Consider the following 24086-nt stretch of genomic DNA (forward strand, 5'->3'; position numbering starts at 1 on the left):
GGCGGGCAGGGGCAGCGGCGGTGCGGGGAGCCGCGGAGTGCTGAGGGGTTTGCTCTTCTTGCAGGCTGATATTCGGTACGCTCTACCCCGCCTACTCCTCCTACAAGGCCGTGAAGACGAAAAACGTGAAGGAATACGTGAGTATGGGTTCGCCGTGTGACCAGCGCTCTCCTCCACGTTCCTTTGCGGCCGCCCCGCCGATCCACCGCTCGACCCGGTAGTGCCGGGAGCTGCCCGCCCTGCGATGCTGTCGGGTCGGCGGGCTGCCTAAAGAGCGGCCCCGACGGCCTTTGGAGAAGTTGCTGGCGAAGGATGCGTACTGAAATGGGAGGCTTAAAGCTGTAGATGTGGGTTGTGGGCTTGTTTTTTGTTTTCCCAGGAAATGTCTGAGGAAGGAGAAGTGGGAGGAAACACTGCAGTCTGAAATCGCATGGAAATCCAGGGGCGAGTTATTTCTTGAACTCTCTTCTTATGCAGTGTTGTTCTACAACTCTTTCAGTACTGCTTCTGTTTCCTTCTAAAGGCCTGAGTAATCTTGCCTGATTTGTGTTTTCTTATCTACCTTGCTGTTATCAGCAATTTCTCTTGGCCAAGACTTCATTCTCATTCCTTCCTGCGATCATTTCCCTCTCTCTATCTGTGCCTATGCTATTGTTGCAATTGCATTATTTAAAGCACCACGTGGTTTTCAGTGGTTTTCAGTGAATGCCACCTTTAAAGAAGCACTGTTGTTCTAAGTTGATTAGTGGAGGTGAGTTATTTGGCTTATGGGTAGGATGAATTTATTTTTGTTTAGGGCAATGAATAGTCAGATAGAGAAGAGAGGTAATGTGGCTGAGTAGGATGTAATTTACTGATGCTGCTTTGCAGTATAGTCTGAGATTCTTCATCCAGCCAACTCTGTTTCCAACTCTGTTTGCTACTTGCAAAATAGCACGTCAGTGATAAATGTTGCAGGATCTTTCTTATGCTGCTTCAGTCTTACAGAACTGCCTAGACATTTCCTGTGCCTTTACCTAAAATTCAGCCCATGGGGTTTAGAATGCAATAGAGGCTGAAGTGAAATTCTCATAGTGGAAAGCTTTAAACACAACAGTTAGCTCAGCTGATTTTTACTTTTCCATTCTTTCTTTCTTTCCTTCAACAGAGAAGTAAAAATGTCAATGTTCAGTATATGCTGACATCCAAAAGAGTGTTTAGGAGTTGGTTTTAGAGGTATAGTCAGGAATACTTTGAACCTTACTGAACTTAGGGTTAGAGTTATGGAATTCATGGTCCCAAGTAGTCTTTGAATTTGTAGACACACTTTACATTAAAAACTTGCTTATTTTCTGTGGGTAGGTTGGCTGCTGAGGTACAGAAATGCAATGTCTTGCAGAATATAAACCTTGTATTGATCTGATTTTCTTTTGGTAAATGTTACCTAAATTGCAGCAGGCCTTTCTTAATCTGGTGATGAAAAAGAAATAAAATACAGTACTAGAGTTTCATTGTTTTTAGAACCAAAATGGTAGCTAATTACATGTTAGTAACCTGATCTTTGATTCAAGAAAACACATCTGAAATAACAAAATTAGTCTTTGCTTAAATTATTTGTTCTTAAGAGGACTATATCAGAACTAAACATGTATATGATAGATTCCAACTGTCCAAATCATTAATCTTCAGAGGGCTTTGTGTTTTTCAAGAGAAGTTCTGTTTAAACATAGTAAAGGGGAGAGTGATATCTGTTCAAACTACTTATGTGAATTGTCAGTGGAAAACTTGAATGCTGTGATGTGTGGTTACAAAGCCAGCTGTGTCTGTGCACTACAACTTGCTCATAATGCTGAAGAACCAACATGGGTGGTAGGGGAAGACCTTCCAGGTGTAGCTATGGTGGAGAGTATGATGTATTGAAGGCTACCATGATGCAGACTGAGATGCAGTTCAACATCAGTGTTAGAGTACAGTACAATCACTTTTAGCCCACCGTGATAAAGATTCAAGTCCTCAAATAGCCTTGACAGACTGCCTCTAGTACCTTATGCTGTTTTAAATGTTTTTTTTTTTCCTTTTACATGTGGTGTGTAGCTTTGATATATCTACATTTCATTTATGCTTTTGTACTTAGTGACTTTATTTAGATTCTTGGTGCAAACTGGGGAAACAATTTATGTGCAAACATGCAGTTAGCTGAAACAGGCGTTTATTCATCTGTTGAGCAACAACGACCTGACTTCTCTTTAATGTATCAAAGAACAAATATAGCTTAGCTTAACTGTCAGTTTTTTGAAGATTTTAGTAATCTGTGGATTAGAAATATAAGGAAAATAAAGAAATATTCTTCCCCATCCGCCACTTCCCATGCTTTCTGCTTTTCTAGTTCCTGAGAATCTACGCTTCAGTGACTTCTAAACCTAGAACTTCAGTCCCTCTGCCATATTTAATTGCGTTTCTTTTTCCTCTGGGGGTGGAGGAGTAGAATGAATGGTGGCAAGAGGAGAAGAGGGCAAGGTCCGGATCCATGTCCCTTATTGAAGATGTGAATATGTCATACATTTAAACGTACCACACATTTGAACAGTAACATAGCAACGTTTTTTTACTTCTTCACACTTCCGTTCAGTTCTCCTGACCGTTGCATTACTACTAAAAAGGTCTAGTAAGACAGAACTTAGTTTTATCGGTATGTCTACTGTGACTATCTCTGGGTGTTATGAACTAACTTATGTAACCATGGTACTTATCTCTTTCTGATATTGTTTTCTTTCTGAAAATTAATTTTTTATCCTTTCTTTTGTCTTTTTCCTTCTATTTTGATCCTTTATTTTGTGTCTTTGAACCAACTGTTCATCCTCAAGAGTCCCTTTTATCTCAACAGTAAACTATATTTTAATGCTTATATAAGCTTGTTGGAAACTTTGTAGTGACTCTGTAGCCCATATAGGGAAGCAGTGTAGCAAGACGTAGGGATAGTGTAGCTTAGGGATAAGTAAATAATTTGTCTCTTTCTAGCAACAGAGTAAATCTGTTTGATATTTTGGGTGTCATCTGCAAATTAACTTTGACCCTTTTCTGAACAAATGCGATCACTGACTCATAAAATGACCTTAAAGATCACACTGTTCCAATCCCCCTACCATGGGCAAGGGCACCTACTGCTAGATCAGGTTGCCTGAAGACCCATCCAACCCAGCCTTGACCACTTTCAGGTATGCGGCATCTACAAGTCTGGGCAAAATGTTCCAGTGCCTCACAACCCTCAACACAAAGAATTTCTTCCTAACTGCTAATCTCAACCTGCCCTCTCTTAGCTTAAAACCATGACCTTATGTCCTACCACTGCACTCCAATAAAGAGTCTTTCCCAGTCTTTCCTGTAGGCCCCCGTTAAATACTGGAAGGCCACTGTTAGGTCTCAGCCTGTCTTAATTGATCAGAAGGCTCCAGCCTTCTGATAATCATTGTGGCCACTCTCTGAGCCTGCTCAAACAAGTTTGTTCTCTTATGCTGGGGACCCAGGAACTGAATGCAGTACGTAGGCGGGCTCTCATGAGAGTGGAGAAGGGGAGAACCACCTTCCTCAACCTACTGTACATGCATCCTTTGACACAGCTCAGGATACAACTGGCCCTTCTGGGCTGCAAGTCCAGCTTCATCATCAGCTTTCTGTTCACCAGTACCCCCAAATCCTTCACAGTGCTGCTCTCCATCCACTCACTGCCCAGCCTGTATTCATGTTTGTGATTGCCCTGGCCCAGATGCAGGACCTTCTGCTTGGCCTCGTAGAACGCTGTGGCATTTGCAAGGACCCAGCTCTGAGGCCCATCCAGGTCCTTCTGGATGGCAACCCTTCCCTCCAGCGTGTTGATTGCACCACACAGCTTGCTGTCCTCTGCAAACTTGCTGTATGTGCACTCAATGCCACTTTCTAGCCACTGATAATGATGTTAAATAGTTCCATTCCTTATACAGAACCTGAGCGGTGCCACCCACCATTATTATATGTTATATATCTAATGATATTTTACGTTATTGTTTATATAATATTTATGTGTTTAATGAACATTAATATTACATGTTTTTTTGTACTAAATGTAACATTTGGCATCTATACAGCTGGTTATATGTGTGTTGGTTTTTTTTCTGCTGATTTCATCTTAGTGTGTGGAAATGATGAGTCATCTTTACTGAGAGGACATTTTGCTATTTTTCTCTTTTCTGATGTGAGTGATTGCTCTTTTGCAGGTAAAGTGGATGATGTACTGGATTGTTTTTGCCTTTTTCACCACTGCAGAAACGCTCACAGACATTGTTCTTTCTTGGTGAGTACTTTGGTAGCGTGTGGTGGTTTTGTCTTTTTTTTTTTTAAGGTAGTGCCAAGAATAAGCTTTCTCTCTTGTGTAGGAGTTTTCAATCCCCATAAAGTGTGCAGGATTGAAACACTGTGTCTAAGATGCTGTCTTAACTGTTTAATCTAATTTCAGACAGCTAGGATAGACACAGTCTGTTTAAGAGGGTTTCATCCATTTACAACATGAAACATTTTTGAGATGCTGTTACATGAAGTGATAAAGTTAGAGGCACAAAAAAAAAAAAAAGGTTGGGGAGGGGAGGATGGTAGAAGAAAAGGACCCGTTTTGTTTTGCAAGCCTGTTGTATGGAGGAGCAGATTGGATGCATGCCTTTGCTCTGAGACGTTTTGCATGATGAAAATGTCTTCCACTACCAGGGGTGGAGTGAGGCAGCTTTTTATCCCTCTACTGTGTGTCATGCGTGGCAGTATTCAAACAGAGGCCTTCAACAATGACAACAGAATATCATCATTTTCTTAATTGTTTTAGTGTCAGTATCTTGTATGCATCTGGAAGATTACAGGCTAGTCAGAGTTATGTCTTTTAAATAAGTAAGAAGTGGCTACATATGTTTTATGAATATGCTCCACTGTTTTGCCACTTCCTGCATAAAATTTGGGAAAGCAAAGATCTGAAAAGTAGAAGAGCTTTGCCTTAAAAGTGAACCTGTGAAGTCTCTTAGTACCAGCAGAGACAGGAAATTTTGTGTTTGCGTGTTTGAATCTCCACTGCTGTATCTTCCCAGAGACTTTACTGGGTAAAAAATAGCAATGAGAAGAATAGCAGTAAGAATAGGCTTATGCTGCCTGTTCTTAGCCACCGGCATTAGTAACAACTAGAGAGCTCTAGAGATACTTAACTGAAAACTCCAATAAATGAAACTGCTGTAATAGTAGCATCCAGCAGATAGTCTTTGAACAAACTTAGGAATGGTGAGTAGCAATCAGATCAGTATGTTTGCAGGGCTAGAGGTGCCCAGTTTATGGAGTTTTTGTGGCTATGCATGCCAGACGGAATGAAATTCCAGGAAGGTGTGTCCTAGGATTCCAGAGAAGATTCTGCTATTCTGACCTGTTATGTTGATTATTATTATTCTTTTATGCTTGAGTCCTTACTTTCTCTTTACTCTTTCTGCCTATGCTGCTGTCTACCAATTATCTCCATCTGTCTCTGTAACGATCTTGATTCCAGTTCTCCATCTTTCTCCCTATTTTCTTTCCTTTTTTTTTTCCCCCTTCCCTCTTTCTCTCAGGTTTCCCTTTTATTTCGAGTTGAAAATCGCATTTGTGATTTGGCTGCTCTCTCCTTACACCAAGGGCTCCAGTGTCCTCTACAGGAAGTTTGTGCACCCAACGCTCTCCAATAAGGAGAAGGTACTCACTTGTTGGAACATACTGACCTGTCTGCAAATTGATTCAATTTTAGTTCAGCTGTGAATCTTAATGAAAATTCCAATGCATAATTTGAGCTTCTGCTGACGTGTGTAGGCATAGAATGATTGTCTCTAACAGTGATGTCATTCTGCAGCATACTGAAGAATATAATGTAACCAGTATTTTACCTAATGCTTAGAAAATGTGTTTGCCTATCTCAGTATCTTTAGCTTTTAAAGCTACTATCAGTAGTTACATTTTTTTAATCATGTTAGTAGCCATATGTTCTGTAGCCAGGCAGTTTTTTCACATTCTCACTGTAAGCAATTGCTTTGTTTCAGATGTGATAATTTGGAGATTGCATTCCTTAAGTTACAGTTGCATTTGCAAGGTTTCTGTAAGTAGCAGAAAAAAATACAATTATTTGATCTATGACAGATTAGTCTGGCAGACTGAAAGAAAAAAAGGTGCCCTGATGAGCTGTGAGTTTTAAAGATGATGATGGGGAAGACTGATCAAGTGTTTGTATTTGTTGGTTTATTTTTCATTGGTAGCTAAATGCTGTGGTGCATGTTGTTTTCTTAGGAAATTGATGAATACATTACTCAGGCTCGTGACAAAAGCTATGAAACCATGATGCGAGTTGGCAAAAGAGGATTAAACCTGGCTGCAAATGCAGCAGTTACCGCAGCTGCAAAGGTAATGCAACACCTGCACTACAAACATGGCTTAACCTTCTGTGACATTCTGGAATTCCACAGTACTGTAGCAGTTATGTTAGTTAGTACTTTAGGAATTAGTTATGTTAGTTAGGGGTGCTAGTACTTGGTTGTCTGTTTTACCTTAACACCAGTTTGCCTTGCAGTAAATCTCATCCTTTGATTTATGAGGAGTAGAGGTAGAGTGGAACGGATTTTGCTCTAACCTCTTCCCCATGGGACTTGGGAGCATGTCTTTCCTTCTTTTTCTGATGATGTTGGTTTTTTTGTGCTTGTTTTAAAGTATTGTAGTGGGGAATGTGGCACCTTCCTTTTTCTGAATGAAATGATTTTGGTGAAAGTGTAGTGTCTTTGACCCCAATTTTTATTTCCTTAGGGCCAAGGAGTTTTGTCTGAGAAGTTACGAAGTTTCAGCATGCAGGATCTCACTCTGATCCGGGATGAAGATGCTGTGCATTTGCAAAGCCACGAGTCACAGCTTCGCCCCTCTGGAGGAAGTCTCCTTGAAACTATTGAAGATTCAGGTACAGAAAATCCCTGCTGGGCCACTATGTGAGGCCTCACTTGGTAAGCCAGCAGGTGAGGAGAGGATCCCTGGACTTCATGCACCAGGTTTCTGAAGGACTACAAGTTTGCAAATTATCTGGGAGAAACTGTTCTTTTTCCTTGTTCCTTCCCAACTACTAATAAATCCCTGTACCTATAGATTGTCCTTCTTAAGGAATTTTGACATCTCTCTTCCACGTGGTCCTTAAGGATGGACCATTTTAGATTAGATGTCAGCAAGTAAAGCCTAAAAATCACATCTGGACATGACTTTTCAAAAATATTTGAAAAAAAACTTTTTCTTATTTCTTAGCTTCCTGTTACTCCTCAGGAGAAGAGAGTGGTGTGGCACAGAGACCTAATGGAACCCCATCAGAGATTAGAACAGACCCATCAGATGAAGATGCAGGAGACAAACTGCCAAAACGTACACAGAGCCTCAAAGCTCCTAAGAAGATGACAAAATCTGAGGTGAGCAGGTGTATAAATTGTTTGCAACGCAGACATCAATTCCTGAGTTTTGTCAGAAGGCTCTGGCTTCACATTTTGTGTGTTTAATAGCTGTTTTTTGTAAACATTATTGGAGAGTTTGCTGCTAGAGTCCTACATCAGAGGATTTGCCATCTGCTTGCTGTCCTGTTCTATAGTTTTTGTATTTTTATTACCTGCCTCTGTCATAAGCCAGGACCTAGCTTTGCTTTCATATTTAGGCAGCAGACATTTTTAAAGTGTTCAAAATAGGTCTGGATCTTTTTTAAATCTCCAAGGCTTACTTCCTTGTTGACCCTTCTACTTTCTTCCATAGTATAGTGAAAATGGGCAGGGAAACATAAGGAAAAAGCTTTGTTCCCATGCTTCCTAGTGAGGAATTGTTGAAGTGACTCAAAAGTTGTGAAAAGGCTGTAATGACTCTCTGCAGTTCATTGTGAATACAGAAACTCCAATAAAGCCCTTTGTAAGCATATCATTTTTCATATGTGGCTTATTCTTTAGTTTGAATTACTAATTCAAGATGTTTCTACAATTTGGATTATTAGGAATGGTCATCAAAAAGCAGTAAAGTTAATGGCAGTGAAATGCTATGTCGATGTTACTGCTTAGAACTTTTGTGATGTCTAAAGTTTTGTCAAGACAGCTAACTTCAATTTGCTATTGCATTTCCTGTTTTATAATGTCTTCCTCTCCTTATTGTTTTCTGAAGGATATGTTGAGAGTAATCTGACTAGCAACAAAATGAATATTTAAGTAGTGTTTTTGAAACAGTAGCTGATGTGAATAGGGTCACTGTGCTGTAGCTCTTTTGTCCTACTTTCACTCTGCATCTTTTTCTCTTTCTACTAGACATCTAGGTGTTGCAGTAAACTAATATAAGATGCCTATTTCTTTCTCCTCAGCTGCCTGTAAAAAGTGTGAAAGCCCGCCCTAAGAAGAAAGCTTCAGGTTCTCTTACTTCTGGAGAGTCATCCTAAGGAGACCTCCCCTCCACGACGCCTGTCTCTGTCCCAGGATTTGCCTGTAGCTTTTGAGTGGAAACTCTCCTAAGGAAGGGAGCTGAGATTAATGTACATAACAGATACTGCTTTGTAGAGCTCGTTCTAAGGTCAAGGGGGGAAGCTGGGATTCAGAACGTGGAATAGAGGATGCACATCCTCAGGAATTTTCTCCTTTTCATCCCCCTCTTGGAGAAAGTGCTAATGTGTCTGTACATAACCTGTTGCTTTGAAATTCCCTCCGTATAATCCTAGCTGGAGAGAATCTTGATGAGGAGAACTGACTAGGGCTAGAGATACCTGTTGCACTGATGCTGGAAAAATAATTAGACAATGGAGTTCTTCGGGGTTGGGTGGCTCCCCACATTGTCTTATTTTGCTCTGGGTATCCTTCTGCAGCTGTGTTAAGAAGTGCCCACGACGATTCATCCGTCTTAAGAACGGACCACAACTATCATGTCCATCCCCTTCCAGAAGGTGACTTAAATGATGTATGCTGAGTGCTTTTGAATGTAAAGGACTCGCTCATGGGAGGAGTAAACCAGATTATGGATTTTAGTACTGGAAGATGAGCTTGTTTTTATTTTTCTAAAAGGTTAGTGAGGAAATTAGTAAGCTTAGTTATGAAGAAAATGTGCTGCTGTCTGCATACATGAAGGAGCAGATACAGATATCTACGGGTGTTAACTATTGAGAAGGAAAGGTGATCATTCATAAGATTTTGAGATTTTGGCAATTTTCTTTCTTTCTTTTTTTTTTTTAAAGCTACTTGAGTTTTAAATTTTGTTTCTGTTATTCACTTTGATTTCTGTAAAATCGTCAGTGAGAAGATTTCCATGTAGTGGGAAAAGCAGTAAAGCAGTCAGGGGGAATGTTGCTTTGCCAGTTATTGAATTCTGTGTCACAATGATGCTTTTCTACAGACTAATTCTTACTTTCTTGCAGATTTCTAGGGAAAATCTGACTCACTGTAGTCTGCAGACATACTAGAGAATTCCAGAAGCCCTTGTCTTTCAGCTTTAGGAGATCTATTCTCAGAGTACAAGAACAGACAAATAGCTGATGTACGACCTTGTCTAATTGCAGAATTCAATTTATGGAGGATAAAAGTGGGGTGGGGTGACTAGGACTCACTACTCTGCTTTATCAGTCATCTTGCTTTATCCTACTCCAGCTCTTGCACAAATTTTCTTTTTTGACCATTAGCCACGTTTATCAATGTTCTGAGACTTGAGTAACATCCAATGCTTATAACAGAATTACATTCTATGTAGAATATATGTTGTGGGAGTGAAACTGCAGAGAAAAGATGAATAGAAATGTGTAATTCTCCTGTTGTTGAGTTCTGTAATGGGGGAGCACCATCACAGAGAGCACACGATGCAGACATTTGCTGCTTGTGTCTCTTCCTGTATATTTCTCAAATTACAGTAGATTCATCACAGAGACCCAACATTTTGTTATTGACAATGTATAGAAGCCCTGCTGTAAGATTCCGCAAATATTTCTGTCCTAAAGAATAGCCCTTCGGAAGTTTGTAAAGTTGAAGACTGAGGCTGAATTTTTTTATTTCATATTGTCTTGATGGCAAATTGTTATGAATTACCTACTGTTTGGGGAAAACAATTAAGTTGTTTTTACTTTTCTTTGTTGCTTTTAAAATTTTAAACCTTGATTGACTATGTTAAAAAAGTTGTATCTTGTCATAAGTACTTGTCCTAAAGTATGCACAAATTCTTACCCAGGATCCAGTAGAAAATCTTTGATTTGACTTTGGGATTTGAGCTGGAGAGGCAAAGGGTGGAAGGGGAAGTAGAAAGTGTTCGTTTTTTCTTCTGTTAGAAAACACTGTATTCATGCCTCACTAGTACATGGAATGGCAAGTACTACAGCAAGAATTCTCTCTGTTCCCAGTGGAAATACCTCTCCTTATTGAATATGAGGAAGAGTAAGTTGTGAAGAATTGTCCTAGAGTTTCTTGTACTGAACAAGACAAACTATTATTCTCTGTACTCAAAATACCTCTATACCATATTTCTGTATTTTTCTTTTCCAACTAAAAATCTCCATGGCAAATTATTCATCTAAATCATTGCGAGGGAGTGGATTTGGAGGCAAAGAATTAGTTAGCCTGTCCTTATGCTAATCTTTCTGCCTTCTTGTGCATATGCTTTGATTGATAGTCTCGAATTATTTGGTTTTCATACAGTGACTTTCCAGAATGCTTTCTAGATTCAGTTCATCTGCAGTAACTTGTCCTGCTTTTAATTGCAAGAAGAATTTCTGAAGACTCAATTGTGGTGTTTGGATTTGCTTTTATCCTCCTGAACTAGATGCTTTACCAAGTATCTTTTACTTAACATTGATGCTTGATATCATAGCCTTTGGGTAAGCATGGGTCAATCACTCTGACTTCTTGTATAGGGAGATTAAATTATTTCTTTTTTTAATTGAGAATCTGGAGTAGTTACAGGCTACGTGGAGTGTGTGAGATACAAAGCTGATAATGTTAGGCAGCAGAACTTAATCCAGAGCAAGAGAATGTCTTAGTATGGACACTTCCATACTTTTCTTCTTCCAGTACAAATGCGACTGCTAGATTTCGCTCTGCTTGGTTAAAGCCTCTGGCAGATCTGCCACGACTCTTAGTGAGTTCCTAGATATAGTTCTGCATTGGATGACATGCTCTTGCATAGAAATTCTCTTGCTAATGAGAGTGCTGAATGTGCTGTTTTGGTAAAATGCTTTTAACAGCCGTTGTTCAATGTTTTCATCAGGAAATGCTGGAATGTAGTTTCTATTCAGTATCTTCTGTGAGCTTGATTGTGCAATTAAGCAAACGGTTAAATCCGTACCTAGCAGTAGAACCCACTGAGTTCCGTAAGCATTTATACCTCTTTCCTCATAACATAATTTCCTCTGGACACAGAAAGAAACACAGAAAGAGATTTCTAGAGAACCCTGAATTTCCAGAAATCTATACTTTTGAATTTTATTTCTCTATTACCATCTTGATTGGCAGGAAATGTGTGCCTTGGGAGGAAATTGAGGTGGTTATGGAACATGCTGTTAGTTCTCTGGCCGCACAGAGCATTGTATGAAGGTAGCTTGTGTGTTAACTATGTAGTGTCAATGAGCCTGAGAGCAACTGTTGAGCTGTTCTGAGTTTTTCTGTCTTCCAAACTTGCATGCAATTCTAGAAAGTATAGGTTATTGCCTAAGAGAGAAATCCGGAAAGAGGAAGAAAATTCTTATCCTTCTTTCTGATGAAGACATTGCATTAACATATTACTCTGCTGTTTGCTGGGGAGATGCTGAATGACATTCCTCTATGTAATTTTTCAGTTTTAGAGATGTTCTTAGATTCCTTTTGGGAACCACCAGGCTGACGCATCTTGTGCTGCTCTCTGAGTTGCCCTTTGAACGCACATGGAAAACCTGCAAAATGTTCTTGAGGCTGTGTGAGTTCAGAGAATGGTTGAGTTTGGAAGGGGATCTCTGCAAGTCATCTGGTCTAACAGGCCTGCTTGAGCAGGGCTACCTAGAGCTGGTTGCCCAAGTGTTATACATGGTCTGGAGCCTACTGAATTTAATGTTTTGTTAATGGTTGAATTTAATGTTTTTGTATATGCATAAATGCACATGCAGCATGGAAATGTACGTTAGGGTTAACAAGGAGAAAGGATCGGTGAAGAGTCACCTTTCATCTGGAATTTGGCACTATTACAAGATGCTGTATACCGCTCAGTTTTATGTTGTTTCTAGGGTGCTGCTATGAAGCCTAATGGCTTCACATGAGAAGAGATCTTAAGGAGTGTGCAGAGTAACTTGTGGGAACAAATAGATTGAAGGTTAATGAAGACAATAAGCTTTCACAGCAGCAAAGAACCTGTCTTGTGAGATAGGGTAGGGTGGAAAATGGGCTATGTGCAGTACAGATTTGTCTAGGAAATAGTGACAACTTTTTTCTGAACCTCTGACCTTACTTCAGCTCTGCACTTTACAAATTGGAATCTGATTTCTGTCTTACATAAACCATCCACCTTTCTAAGCTGGGTTTGACCTATGTATATTTAGATTCTTGAACCTTTCATCACTTCGGAACCATAGAGTTTGAATTTTTCCTCAGTGGTCAGTTGGACTGTGGAAAGTACCTGATAAATATCAAGCACTTTGTTGTAGACATCTCATACTGGGAAAACACTAGCAAGTAGCTCCAGGGGATGGGTTAATCTGGGAAACTTAATGCACAAACAAAGCCTGTGTTTTGCACCTACTAAATGCTGGATTTTGCTACAGCCATCTACCAGTTATCTGTAGAATCTCAAAAATTCCATGTCATAATTGTCAGTGTTCTGTTTGTAAAGAAAAACTGGAATCACAATAACATGAAGTGAAAAGAAACAGTGATAAGCACGCTTTTTATTTTGTTTTGTTTTTCCTGGTAATTAGGTTGTAGCTGCTGCTTGTCCTAAACTTTTTTCTATGAACACATAACAAGCAAGTCTTTATTTTCTTGCTCTATTTCTCAGCTCTGACACCCTAGGAGTAACGTTTGTGAGAAGATGCAAGATTGAACATACTTTCGGTGTCCTATAGGCAGAGTTTCATAAAATGGGCAACTTTCTGAGCTGTATCTGAAATGTTTGCTGCTACTGAAATGCAGTGCTAAACTGACTAATCAAAGATAAGAAATTTAGTCATAGTCTTTGCAGCAGGTCAGAAAGGGAGAGCTTTGCTAAATGGCAAACAAATGTTGGCAGTACTGCCAGAGTACGTTTCGTAGCAGTATTGTAGGAATAACAGCTTGGGTATGCATTAAGTGAGTATCAATACACAGTAGTTGACTTGCAGAAAAATTTAACCGTCTGATTTGCCTTGTTTCTTGACAAGGAAGATTAGCCTAGCTCATCCATGCAAATAAACTGTGTATAGGTGTCTATACTCTGTATTTAAACAGTGGGCAATTACAACATGTTTAAAGAAACTTTCTTTGTTTGCTTTTTTCCTCTCCACCCATTCAGACAAAAGAGGGAAAAAAAAAAAAGCAAAGAAAACAAAAAAAAACAACAAGAAACTTCCTATAATTTTCATTGCTTTGGTAACAGTAGGAGAAAATAAGTTTTCTGGTTACTATCCAGCATTTGGACAAAATGTTGTTCTGTCGTACAGGAGATGGGCCTCAAGCATGCTTACACTGTTAAGGGTGGGAGTTATTTCTCTTGAAGCTTTGTTGGAAATGCCTCATTGGCACACAGATAGTGTGCGCATTTAAAATGCATTGAAAAATATTCTGAAATTGGGAGTAAGAAGCTCTTGTGTGTAGTTTATCTTGTTTGCTTATAATTTGCATGAGGTAATGAAGATTTTTGACTCACATGTATCAGAATTGTGGTATCTATATTCATGACAACGGACATCAGAAATTCATAAATGAGCACTGAAGCATTTCTACTACCCAGCTGGCACATTTCACGGGAGGTAAGTTAGACTTAAAGTATGAATATCTTAATTCTATATTATAGTTTTCTAGAGAGAAAACTGTCAGGGACTGTAAGAACAAAATGGTTACTCCCTAACAAATTATTAGCTTTTGTGTGAAAGCCAGTATATGATAGCCTCTGTAAGATAAATTCCTTCAAATAGACAGTGTTTAAAGTATTCAGCAATATTTTACCATCTTAATTCAGTATTTTGCTGAATATCACCTTTTTACACAGCTTATCACTTCTGCATGTGCACTTGACTGCCTGTCTTAAGGGATTTGAGGGTTGTGGTTCTGGTTGACAGCAAGTTGAACATGTGTCAGCAGCATGGCCTGGCAGCCAAAATGGCCAACTGTACCCTGGGCATAAGGGTCTAGAGGGCAAGATCTACAAGGAGTGGACAAGGTGATTTTGTTTGCTCAGCCCAGAGCAGGGGAGGATGAGGGGAGGCCTCATGGTGGCCGATGGTTCTTCACATGGAGTGGAGGGGCAGAGCTGAGCTCTGATCTCTGGTGACGGGGACAGGACTCAAGGGAAGGATATGGAGCTTTGTCAGGAGAGAGTCAGGCTGGATGTTTGGGAAGAGTTGTGCATCAGAAGGTGGTGGGCATGGAACAGGTTCCCCAAGGTAGTCAGTAATCATGGCCCCAAGCTGCTAGGGATCAAGAAGTACTGGGACAACACTCAGCTGTAGTGTTTGATTTTTATTTTATTTTTATTTATTTATTTATTTTGGGTGGTCCTGTATGGAGCCAGGAGTTAGACTCGATGGTCCTTGTGAGTCCCACCCAACTCATGATAGACTGTAATTTTAACTGTGAATATCAGAGAACATTTTCCACCAGAGTACAAGTAGTTTTGACTCTCAATTTTCAAAAATTAATTCCCAGTGCAAGCAAAGGAAAAAAAAAGTCAAAGCCAGAGGAAATTGAATGGAATATCAGAGGAACCTTGCCAAAAAGGGATTTGGGAGAATTCATTTGAGAGAATGTTTTTTATTATTTACTCTCACTAGTTGATTCCAACTGATTCTTAGAGCTTTCAGGAGCAGAGTGTAAACAACACTGCACAAAATGCTGTAAGGCAAACTTCTGCTCAGAATGCAGGTCAGCACCCAGAATGCTCTCCTGTCAAGCCTTAATTGCAATCTTGAGTTATTACTGGTCATTACATGTCAGTGGAGATGTAAAGTATAGAAAGAGAAGATTCTGTTGGAAAATTACAAAGTCAGGAAAGTAGTTGTGTGAAAATACAACTGAGAGAATTGCAGCAGATTACCTTGAAGAATTATGACAAAAATATGCAATGAGGATTTAAAATAGAGAATTAAGTTAGTTTACGATCAATAAAATGTTAAGGAGTAGCAGGATTCAGTTAATAAATTGAGAAATTGGCAGTTGTGTGTATTTTGTTGTTGTTGGATTACCTGTGCCATCACTTGCTTCACGTAGTTCCAGATCTTAACTTAGGTTATGTTTTTACACAGAAGCTAAGTTTTTTATCTTAAGTAATGCTTAGTGACTTATCAACAAGAAAGCAAGCTGAATTTCTTTTGATGACTTTCTTAAATTAAACAACAAAGATCGCAGATCTTCAAACCTTATTTTGTATTCATGGTGCTGCCTCCTGGGGAAATCACTGAGTTGATGGACTCATCACTTCTGATTTTCCTGCTCATATTTCTCAAATGTTGAGAATCGCATGGATAGGTGAAACTTTTATTTTGACATTTGACCCTGAATTCACATATAAATTCAGATACGCTGAGCTATGTATGAGCTAGCATTGTTTGAATGAGTCCAGAGAGAAAACGGAAAAGCTGAGATGAATCTAGCCAGGCAAAGGTCTCTGAAAGACCTTCCTTGAAATGCACAAAATAAAGACTACATAATAATGCCTGTTTCTGCTATAAAATTTTCGTGATAAAGTTTCCCAATAGCGCAGTGCTGACCTGAAGGCGTTTAATTCACAGGGTTGTGAATTTGTTTGCCCACTAGATGGCGTGATGCAACATCAAATCACTGGAAGTGAGGGAGCAAAGACCTGCATGTAAAAAGCTTGAGTGTGACTGGTCGAACATCTTGTAAGTGAACTTCCTGCTTAGAAAGAGAGGGCGTAAATAAGTAAAATCGACCTTAAAAAATAAAAGAAAAAAGGGAGGGGCCTTAGCGGAGAAATATGAAGTAATACTGCAGATATCTCCTATCTAAAAAGGCTGTTTAAGCGTGCTGGGCTTTTTAATTTAAATATTTTCTAGCAAAGCTTATGGATACAACAGTATTAGTAACTGTCCTCAGAGCTTTTAACTGTCCATTCAGACTGTTTTCTAGCTCGTGATGGAGCTCTGTAAATGGTAGTGTTTGCAACTCTTTGTTTCTTCTGCAATTAAACTATGTCTTCATGCATGTGTGCCTCAGCATTGTCACTCTAATTTATGTCTTGAATTTTGTAATGTTTTCTGGTAAGAATCAGTAGTTTCTATCAATTGAATCCATATTTTGTGAAAGTAAAAGTAAGTTTAATCTAAAAATACAGATGAGTCTAATAGTTTCTATGGTAACTTGTGACCATGGCAACAGAGAGGTAGCACTCTGAAAAACTGATAGAGGTTAAGGTTTTTTGTATGTTTGTTTCATTTTAAATCAACGAGCTAATTAACAGCACAAATATTTCAGGAAAAACAATGACTTTATTTTTAACTATATAGGATTGCATTAATACAAGGGATTTCCATCTCAAAATATATTGGAATTTTAATAGGCATATAGTGAAACTACATGCAATCTTCGTGATTTTGACAAAGAAGAGTTCTCTTATCTGCTACGTCATACACAGAAACTTAGATTCAAGACAGGTGAAGGACATCAGGAAGTTGCTGTAGGAAGGAGAATAGTTTACAACAGGAACAGAGACTATTACTAAATGTGTAGCATAGCTTTGGTATGTTTCTGTTCCACCTTTTCATCATGAGATCAGAGAGTTAAACAGCATAGCACTTTCAGAGCAGTGCTAAGTTTTGGCTGCTCTGAAGCAGCTGAGACCCCAAGAGATGTTACAAGCCTCTGTGTAAGAAGGAATAATGATTTTAAGAATATTTACAGTAAATATATGTTAAAGGAGGTACGAGTGACTCTCATGACTAAATCTTGTATGTAGCGAATGGCTCTCTGCTAGCATAGAGATAACGTAAAATCTCCGTACTACCAACACTAAGCCTAACTTTTAAGGGGAAATATGCTGGATATGAGTTTGGTCAAAGCCATACTGCAGAATTTTTCAAGCTTACTCTTTTTCCCTAGGCCTTGTCTGAAAACTGAATGGAAATTAAGGTATTGCTATTATCACCTACACATAGGGCATGTCTTTAATTAAATAGAATTGAAACTTCATTTAGAAGCTAACTTCTGTAAAAGCTAGCTGTTCTGACTGATCTGTGTTTGCCACAGGGTTGCTCCAGCTAATTGGTGAAGTCACTGAGGTGCTCTCAGGCCATTAAGTCAGAAAATAGTTGGGGAAAAAAAATACCAGGCCAAACTGAATTGATTCAAATAGTCCAGTCTTCTCACTCTGGTACTGCTCGCTTCATGTGATGACCAGTGGGTAGTGTGGAATTAACACACATCTTGGAAAAGCTGCTTCCTGATACTGTCATCTTTTTACTCGTGCTCTAAAGCATTGTGGTGTTTAATGACTGGTTTGTTGTTTTCATTTGTTTTTATGATAGAGGTTTTTTTTTTTTTAATTATTTCTCTAGTGTTTTTGTGGAGTCAAAATGTTTGGTCAGTTGCTGCAAAGTAGTGATGGCAGGAGGGCTGGACCTAGGTGGTCTTTCGGTCTCTTCCAATCCAAGTCATTGCGTGATTCTACAATTATTCTATTAAATATCAAAACCCTAAGGCATCAAGATCTTGTGTCATACTTGCTTTCTTACCCAGGCTCTTTTAAGGAAGATAATTGTGTATTATCTCTTTGATATCTTGCTATTTTGTTCTTTTGTTTTTCCCTCCTGTTCCAAAGGACTTGTTTTCCTTCCTTTTCTCTCCAGAGTACTGTACTTCGTGTGTGTACGTGTGTGTGCTTTCATTCAAGAGGGTACCAACTAATTATTAATTCACTTGATAATACTTTTAAAAGCAGCTTTCCTGGTCAGGTCCTCCTCCCTGGCAATAAGGGTCATAAATCTGTAAATACAGCCCCCTTCTGCTAGGATTACAGAGTCTTTGGGACACTTCTATTGCATCTGTTCAAGTTGTATTTATTTGCTGTAGGCTGTAATAGCTGACAAGACAAAAAGTCATCATCAAAGACTAAATTTTGAATATTACATATTGCAGTGTTTTAAATCAGTCTCTTTTCTAAATGGTACTTCAAGCAGAAGTATAAGGTGGCATTGTTCAATAAACGTTGCTTTGAAAGAGACTAAGTTATTTATTTGATTTAGGGGAAGAGGATGAAGTTCTAGAAGTGATTTACTTTTCACTTCTAATTTATTTTGTCAGTTAAATGCTTTGTATAACTTAAATTTTTGAACTGAACTTAAACTGAAAATTCCATCTGTCACTGAAAAAAGTTTGTAGATAATTGCAGGTATGCCCTTCCGTTCTTTGCTGTTGAGCTTACATATTTCCCTTTTTTTCTTGCCCTCTTCTCCCCCGCCCCACCTCAAGTTCCTCCTTCCTATGCTTGAGTATTTTTGTTTAAAAGGCTAATGTTTCGTTAGTTTCTCAAAGTATTGTCCTAAATAGTTTTAATTTCTCTGTCATTCACTTGTATTTAATTTTCTATCTTTCCCCCTCCACTGTTGAATGAAGATATGAAAATTAATACAAAACCCTACTATTTCTGCTACGTAAAAATCAAGGCAAATCTAAAGAATCTGGTTTGTTTCCTCATTTGTATGTTGCCATTTAATAATTAGGTTGTTTCCACTTTCTAACTGTTAAATGAAGACTTGGATTCAAAACACAACTATATATATATATACATGTGGCCTTTTTGCCTGTGCGTGTACAGATCATGGTAGAGTCAAGTACTATTACTGAAATGTGTCTGAGGGACCCACCTCAGTTGCAACTACAAATAACTTCTTGGGGGGGGGGGACAGAGGGATGGAAGGATTTATATACATATGCAGAGTTGGAGAGTGGTGAATATCATATGCAGAGGCATGAATTATTAGTCAATGCTACATAGCTAGAATACTTACTTGTGTGATATTGGTGATAAATCTGCAGTCCCACACAACAGGAAGCAAGAACTCAGTAAACTTACTGAGGCACCTGTGTTGCTAACAAATGGGTGGAGAGGGTATGTGAAATTAACAGGAGAGGGGGAAAAAAGGACCATGGGAATAACTTTCAGTGGTTGGCATCAGTGGTTGGTCCTAGTCAGTAAAGTGGATAATCAGGGCAAGCAGTTATATAGTGAGTGTGATAAGAGATGCATTCAGTTAGTATCCTTCTACTTTGTGTTTTGGATAGTACCTGAGTTCTTGAGCTGAGGGACTGTGGTTTGTGTCTGAACTTAGTAACTGCAACAATGAACTGGCTGAGTCTCTGTGTTTGATTTGAGTTGAAATCCTTAGCTAAAATTCAGCCTATCCTGAGCTGGCATGCTCTTTTCTACTGGTTGGAAAGGGGAATAATCTGTGCTCTTGAAATATCTAGGAACTATTGGAGTTGTTTCCTAATCACAGATATCATTTAGCCACATAGAGGATCAAAATGAAAACAAGGTTACCAACCAGTGAAGTGACTTGAGTGTAAAGTTTCTGTGCTTCTGTCCTGGATTTGACATGTGAAACCAGGCCTGCTATCTGCTGGATCATGCTACGGATGATGGTAAAGAAAAAAATAAGGTAGCTTCATTTTAAAGTCTCTTAGTCCACTTGCTAGAAGTGGTAGAATTTAGGATAAGATGGTATCCATGATGTTCTGATTTCAGTCTTACAATGTATATATGTTGTGTGCGAATTGTTGTATTTTGTGTAATTGTACCTCACCATTCGCCTGCTTTTTTTCCTGTTTTGTTTACTTGTGTGTACTTCATGAAAATATTTTCTTGGATGGTGTTAAGTGGGTGAAGACCTTCTTGAAATGTTACATCTGAAGAAAAGAATCAGAGATTCTGCAGAAGAAACAAAAAATTATTACAGGGAAAGTTTGTTTAAACAATCCAGACAGCCCTTGTGCATGTTTGTGTGTTAGTGAATTACAGGGGAAGGAGGTAAAAACTTCCAATTACTTAGCATCAAAGAAATATTGTTATTCTATCCTCCAATAAAGATGGAACAGTGAAAATGTGAAGCAAACAAGCAAAAATTTTAGTTACAATTTTATTATCTTAATGAGAATAAATCCTTAAGCACATAAACTAAATAACTGTGATTATATTTATCAAAAAGCTTTTTCAGATAGACATTGTATTGTGCCTATACAGTCTATAGGAATGCAAACGTGCTGTTGCTATGGTGATTCTGCCATCATCACAGTGGAACACTGCAAAAGCTACTGGTATTCAGCTTACAGGGAAAAAAAAAAAAAAAGAAACCAGAGATGATATTAATTGATTTCTACAGGCTTAACTGAATCTATGTTCTAGAAGCGAAGCAGGAGATACAGTCCTGCCAAAGTAATTCAGATTATTTTCAGAAAGTGAGCTAATGTATGCTGGGATTATGGTAGATTTCCATGCAGCAAAAGAGCAAAAACTGGAAGTGGAGAAAGAAGAGTCTAATTGATAATAACTAGCAGAGGTGCAACCAAGCAGATAATTAAGAAGAACATAGACTGGGTGAGCAAAGTCACTGCACACAGGTACACATTGCACACAGGTGTACACATCTGTGGTAGAAGAAAACATCCACCCTAAAGTAACTCAGTGGATTGTGAACTGGCTGACTGGCATAATGTCATCACAGGTGCAGAGTCTGGTTGGAGGCCTATAGCTAGTGCTATTCCCAGAGGTCAGGGCCGGGGACAGTCTTGTTCAACATCTTCATTGCCAATCTGGATGAAGGGATAGCGTCCATACTCAGCCAATTATACAAAGCTGGGAGGGGTGGTTGACACACCAGAAGGCTGTGCTACCACCCAACAAGGTCTGGACAAGTTAGAGAATGTAGTAATGTAGTTTACTTCTATCACCAGTTGGCCTTTGTTGGACCCGTCCCTAATTTTAACCCATCTAATTCTCAGCCTGTTCCTGACTGTTTCTCAGAGGGAGCTCCTCACAGTCCATCCACTCTTTGACATAGAGGGCAACTCCCCCACCCTTCCTGCCTTGCCTGTCCCTTCTAAAGAGCTGATATCCCTCAATGGTGGTATTCCAGTTATGGGAATCATACCACCATGTTTCCATGATAGCAACAAGGTCATAAATTTCTGAATGCATCACGGTTTCCAACTCGTCCTGCTTATTTCCGAGGCTGTGTGCATTGGTATAAAAGCACTTCAGCTGGGCTTTCCGTCTCACCGCCTTTATAGAGGATCTAGGATCCCCTAGAATAGCAGCATCCCCAGTACCCCCCTGCCCTAGTCCATCCCTTTGTATTTCACTGTCATCGCCCATCAAGTTCGGTATGAGCCCTCGAACGACCCGCTCAACCCCAGCAGCCCTGATTTTGTCCCCGTCCCCATTCATACCTAGTTTAAAGACCTTTCAATGAATCCTGCCAGTTCCTCAGGTAAAAAAAAAGCATGGCCAGCTGGTTCAGGGAGGTGATCCTCCCCCCCTCTACCCTGTCTGATTGAGGCCACGTTTAGAATACTGTATTCAGTTCTGGACTCCCCAGTTAAAAAAAAAAAGGAGATTTCCTAGAATGAGTCCAGCAAAGGGCTATGAAGATGATAAAGGACCTGGAGCATCTCGCGTATGAGGAAAGGCTGAGTAATCTGGGTCTGTTCAGCCTGGGAAAAGAAGAGTGAAGGGATATCTGATTAATGTTTGTAACTCTGTAAAGGGAGGTGGGAGGCAAATGGATGAGGCCAGGCTCTTCTCCATGTTGTACTAGGACAAGGAGCAATGGCCTAAAACTTGAACATACAAAGTTCCATACAAGCATGCAGAAGAATTTCATTACAGTCTGGGTGGCGGAACACTAGCACAGGTTGCTCGGAGAGGCTGTAGAGTCTCTTTCTATGGAGATATTCAAGACCTGTCTGGATGCTGACCTGTGCAACCTATTGTAGAGAATCTGCTTTAGCAGGGGTGTTGAATTCGAAGATTTATTGAAGTCCCTTCCAACTTCTGCAGTTCTATGAGTCTGTGAAGTTAAAGATGTTAAGCATAGACAAAAACCATGAGGTCTTGAAAATCCTGACCTATTTAGAGCTACTCAACGGAGAAGAAAGATGTCATTGAATACACAGGTTATACACGGAGGATGATATTTTACTAAACTTTACATACTTAGACCTTTAAATGTTTTTCCCTACAATATTCTTGACTGAATGTTGGGCATTCTGTGTGAATCCCCTTTTTTGTGTAGAAATATCTATCAACAAGCATGGACTCCTTGAAAGTAGAATGACCTTTTTTCTGTGAGATTATAGGAAGAAAAACTGCATACAGTAATCTTTTGTTGCTGCTGTGATGCATCTCAAATATGAATTTTGCAGTTTCTTACTGCTCTCTGTAACTTGTTTTCTAGTGTTTTTTTTCTTTTTTTTTCCAGATAATTTAAAGACATTATTTCTACTTAGAAGAATAGTACTTTCAACCTTTTTGTTCCCCCTTTTGTTTTCCAGCCTCACTTCTTTTTTTAAAAATTCAATTCCTACTGTGATTTCCCTTCAGCTTTTTGATACAATCCTGCATTCCTGAAATCAAAAGGAATTTAGCTGTTAGATATAGAAGAATCCTTTGTTTATCATATCTAGATTCAACAGCTTTTACACTGCACCTCAACTTGCATTTTTTGTGGATTTGATTTAAGATTCACTAATGACTCCAAAACATACTAGTCTTTAAGTATTCTACTGAGTACCTTTTCAACCTGTTGTGTTTGTAGGTCTTTGTCAACAAAAGTGGGATATCCAGATTTTTAATTTTCTGAGATATAATTGAATATGATTAAAAACTCTCAAGAAACTTAATGTCAACAGTTTACGGGCTGGTTCGGTCCGGTTCCGTGACTAGAAGGGCGGAGGGATCCGCGGATCCACACCCCCGGAAAAGGAAAATAGGGGACCCTGAAATAATTGAAAACAGCGGCAAAGAAGAGAGCATCAGGTGACCTTGCTGGGAGTTATATCTCCTTGCTGACCACAAAGCCCTCTGGGGAAATGTAGTTCTTCTTCTCCTCCGGACAGGCACCCGGAACTTGAGCATCAGCAGTCAAACCCCCAGCGCATTACATGATGTTATGATGTGATAACCAAAAATCATGAAACCATGACATTACTTAAGTAATGATCTGTTACTTTCCCCCTGAAATAGCCTATGAGGGATCTTAAAGTATACAGTTTAATGTTGTATCAAATATGCATACAACGCACTTAAAATGTCTGGGAATACCAGTATCTTAAAAGTGGTAGGTGCTTATTCTTTGACTGAATTTCAGAAATCAGCAGTATCATGTCTTCTTCAATGTCTGTGAAGATACTCCTTTTCTATGCATTACATTTTGTCCATTTGTTTTCTCCTGCATTCAATACAGGCAAACAATTTCAGCTCCACCTATTCTAGTTGCTTTTGTAATTACGTTTCTATCTCTTGTTTCAAACAAAATATTTCATATAGGAAGACAGAATATTAGTAAAGTCTTTCACTGCTTCTTATCAGTAGATCCCACAATTTATTTTGTCTTTGTCTTCATTCTGTTTTGCTCCTAAATTAAGGATGATTGCAGAATGGCATGTGCACAGAATAGAGATCAGTATCTACCTATCTTTAGGCAGGTAGGTGACAGTTTCTGGACTTTGAGAGGTCCAGTGAGGTGTTTCATATTGAAGTTGGTCTTTTCCATTAAATACCATTTACTTTTGGTGACTGACTCATGGTAATCTCTAAACTTGCAGTGTTTTGAAGAGCAAAATTACGCTAATTTTTTATATTCCACAAGACTTCCAGTTATTTCATTTGTCTGTTTTGCCAGTTACTAGTCCAGTTATAAATACAGCCTTTTCCTTGATCTC

The 24086-nt window shown here is 39.1% G+C and overlaps 1 protein-coding gene across 1 annotated transcript; it reads left to right on the top strand.

The window, feature by feature from the left end:
• Nucleotides 1–47: 47 nt before the first annotated feature.
• On the top strand, nt 48–13511 carry REEP2 (receptor accessory protein 2; the record flags this gene model as incomplete). Its single annotated transcript, XM_010719205.2, has 7 exons — nt 48–137; nt 4230–4306; nt 5589–5709; nt 6295–6408; nt 6805–6952; nt 7306–7445; nt 8369–13511. Coding segments are annotated over 7 exons (765 nt in total), but the record flags the coding sequence as incomplete, so codon positions are not given.
• Nucleotides 13512–24086: the final 10575 nt, after the last annotated feature.

Source organism: Meleagris gallopavo, chromosome 15, assembly GCF_000146605.3.
Source record: "Meleagris gallopavo isolate NT-WF06-2002-E0010 breed Aviagen turkey brand Nicholas breeding stock chromosome 15, Turkey_5.1, whole genome shotgun sequence".
NCBI classification, from domain to species: Eukaryota; Metazoa; Chordata; class Aves; order Galliformes; family Phasianidae; genus Meleagris; species Meleagris gallopavo.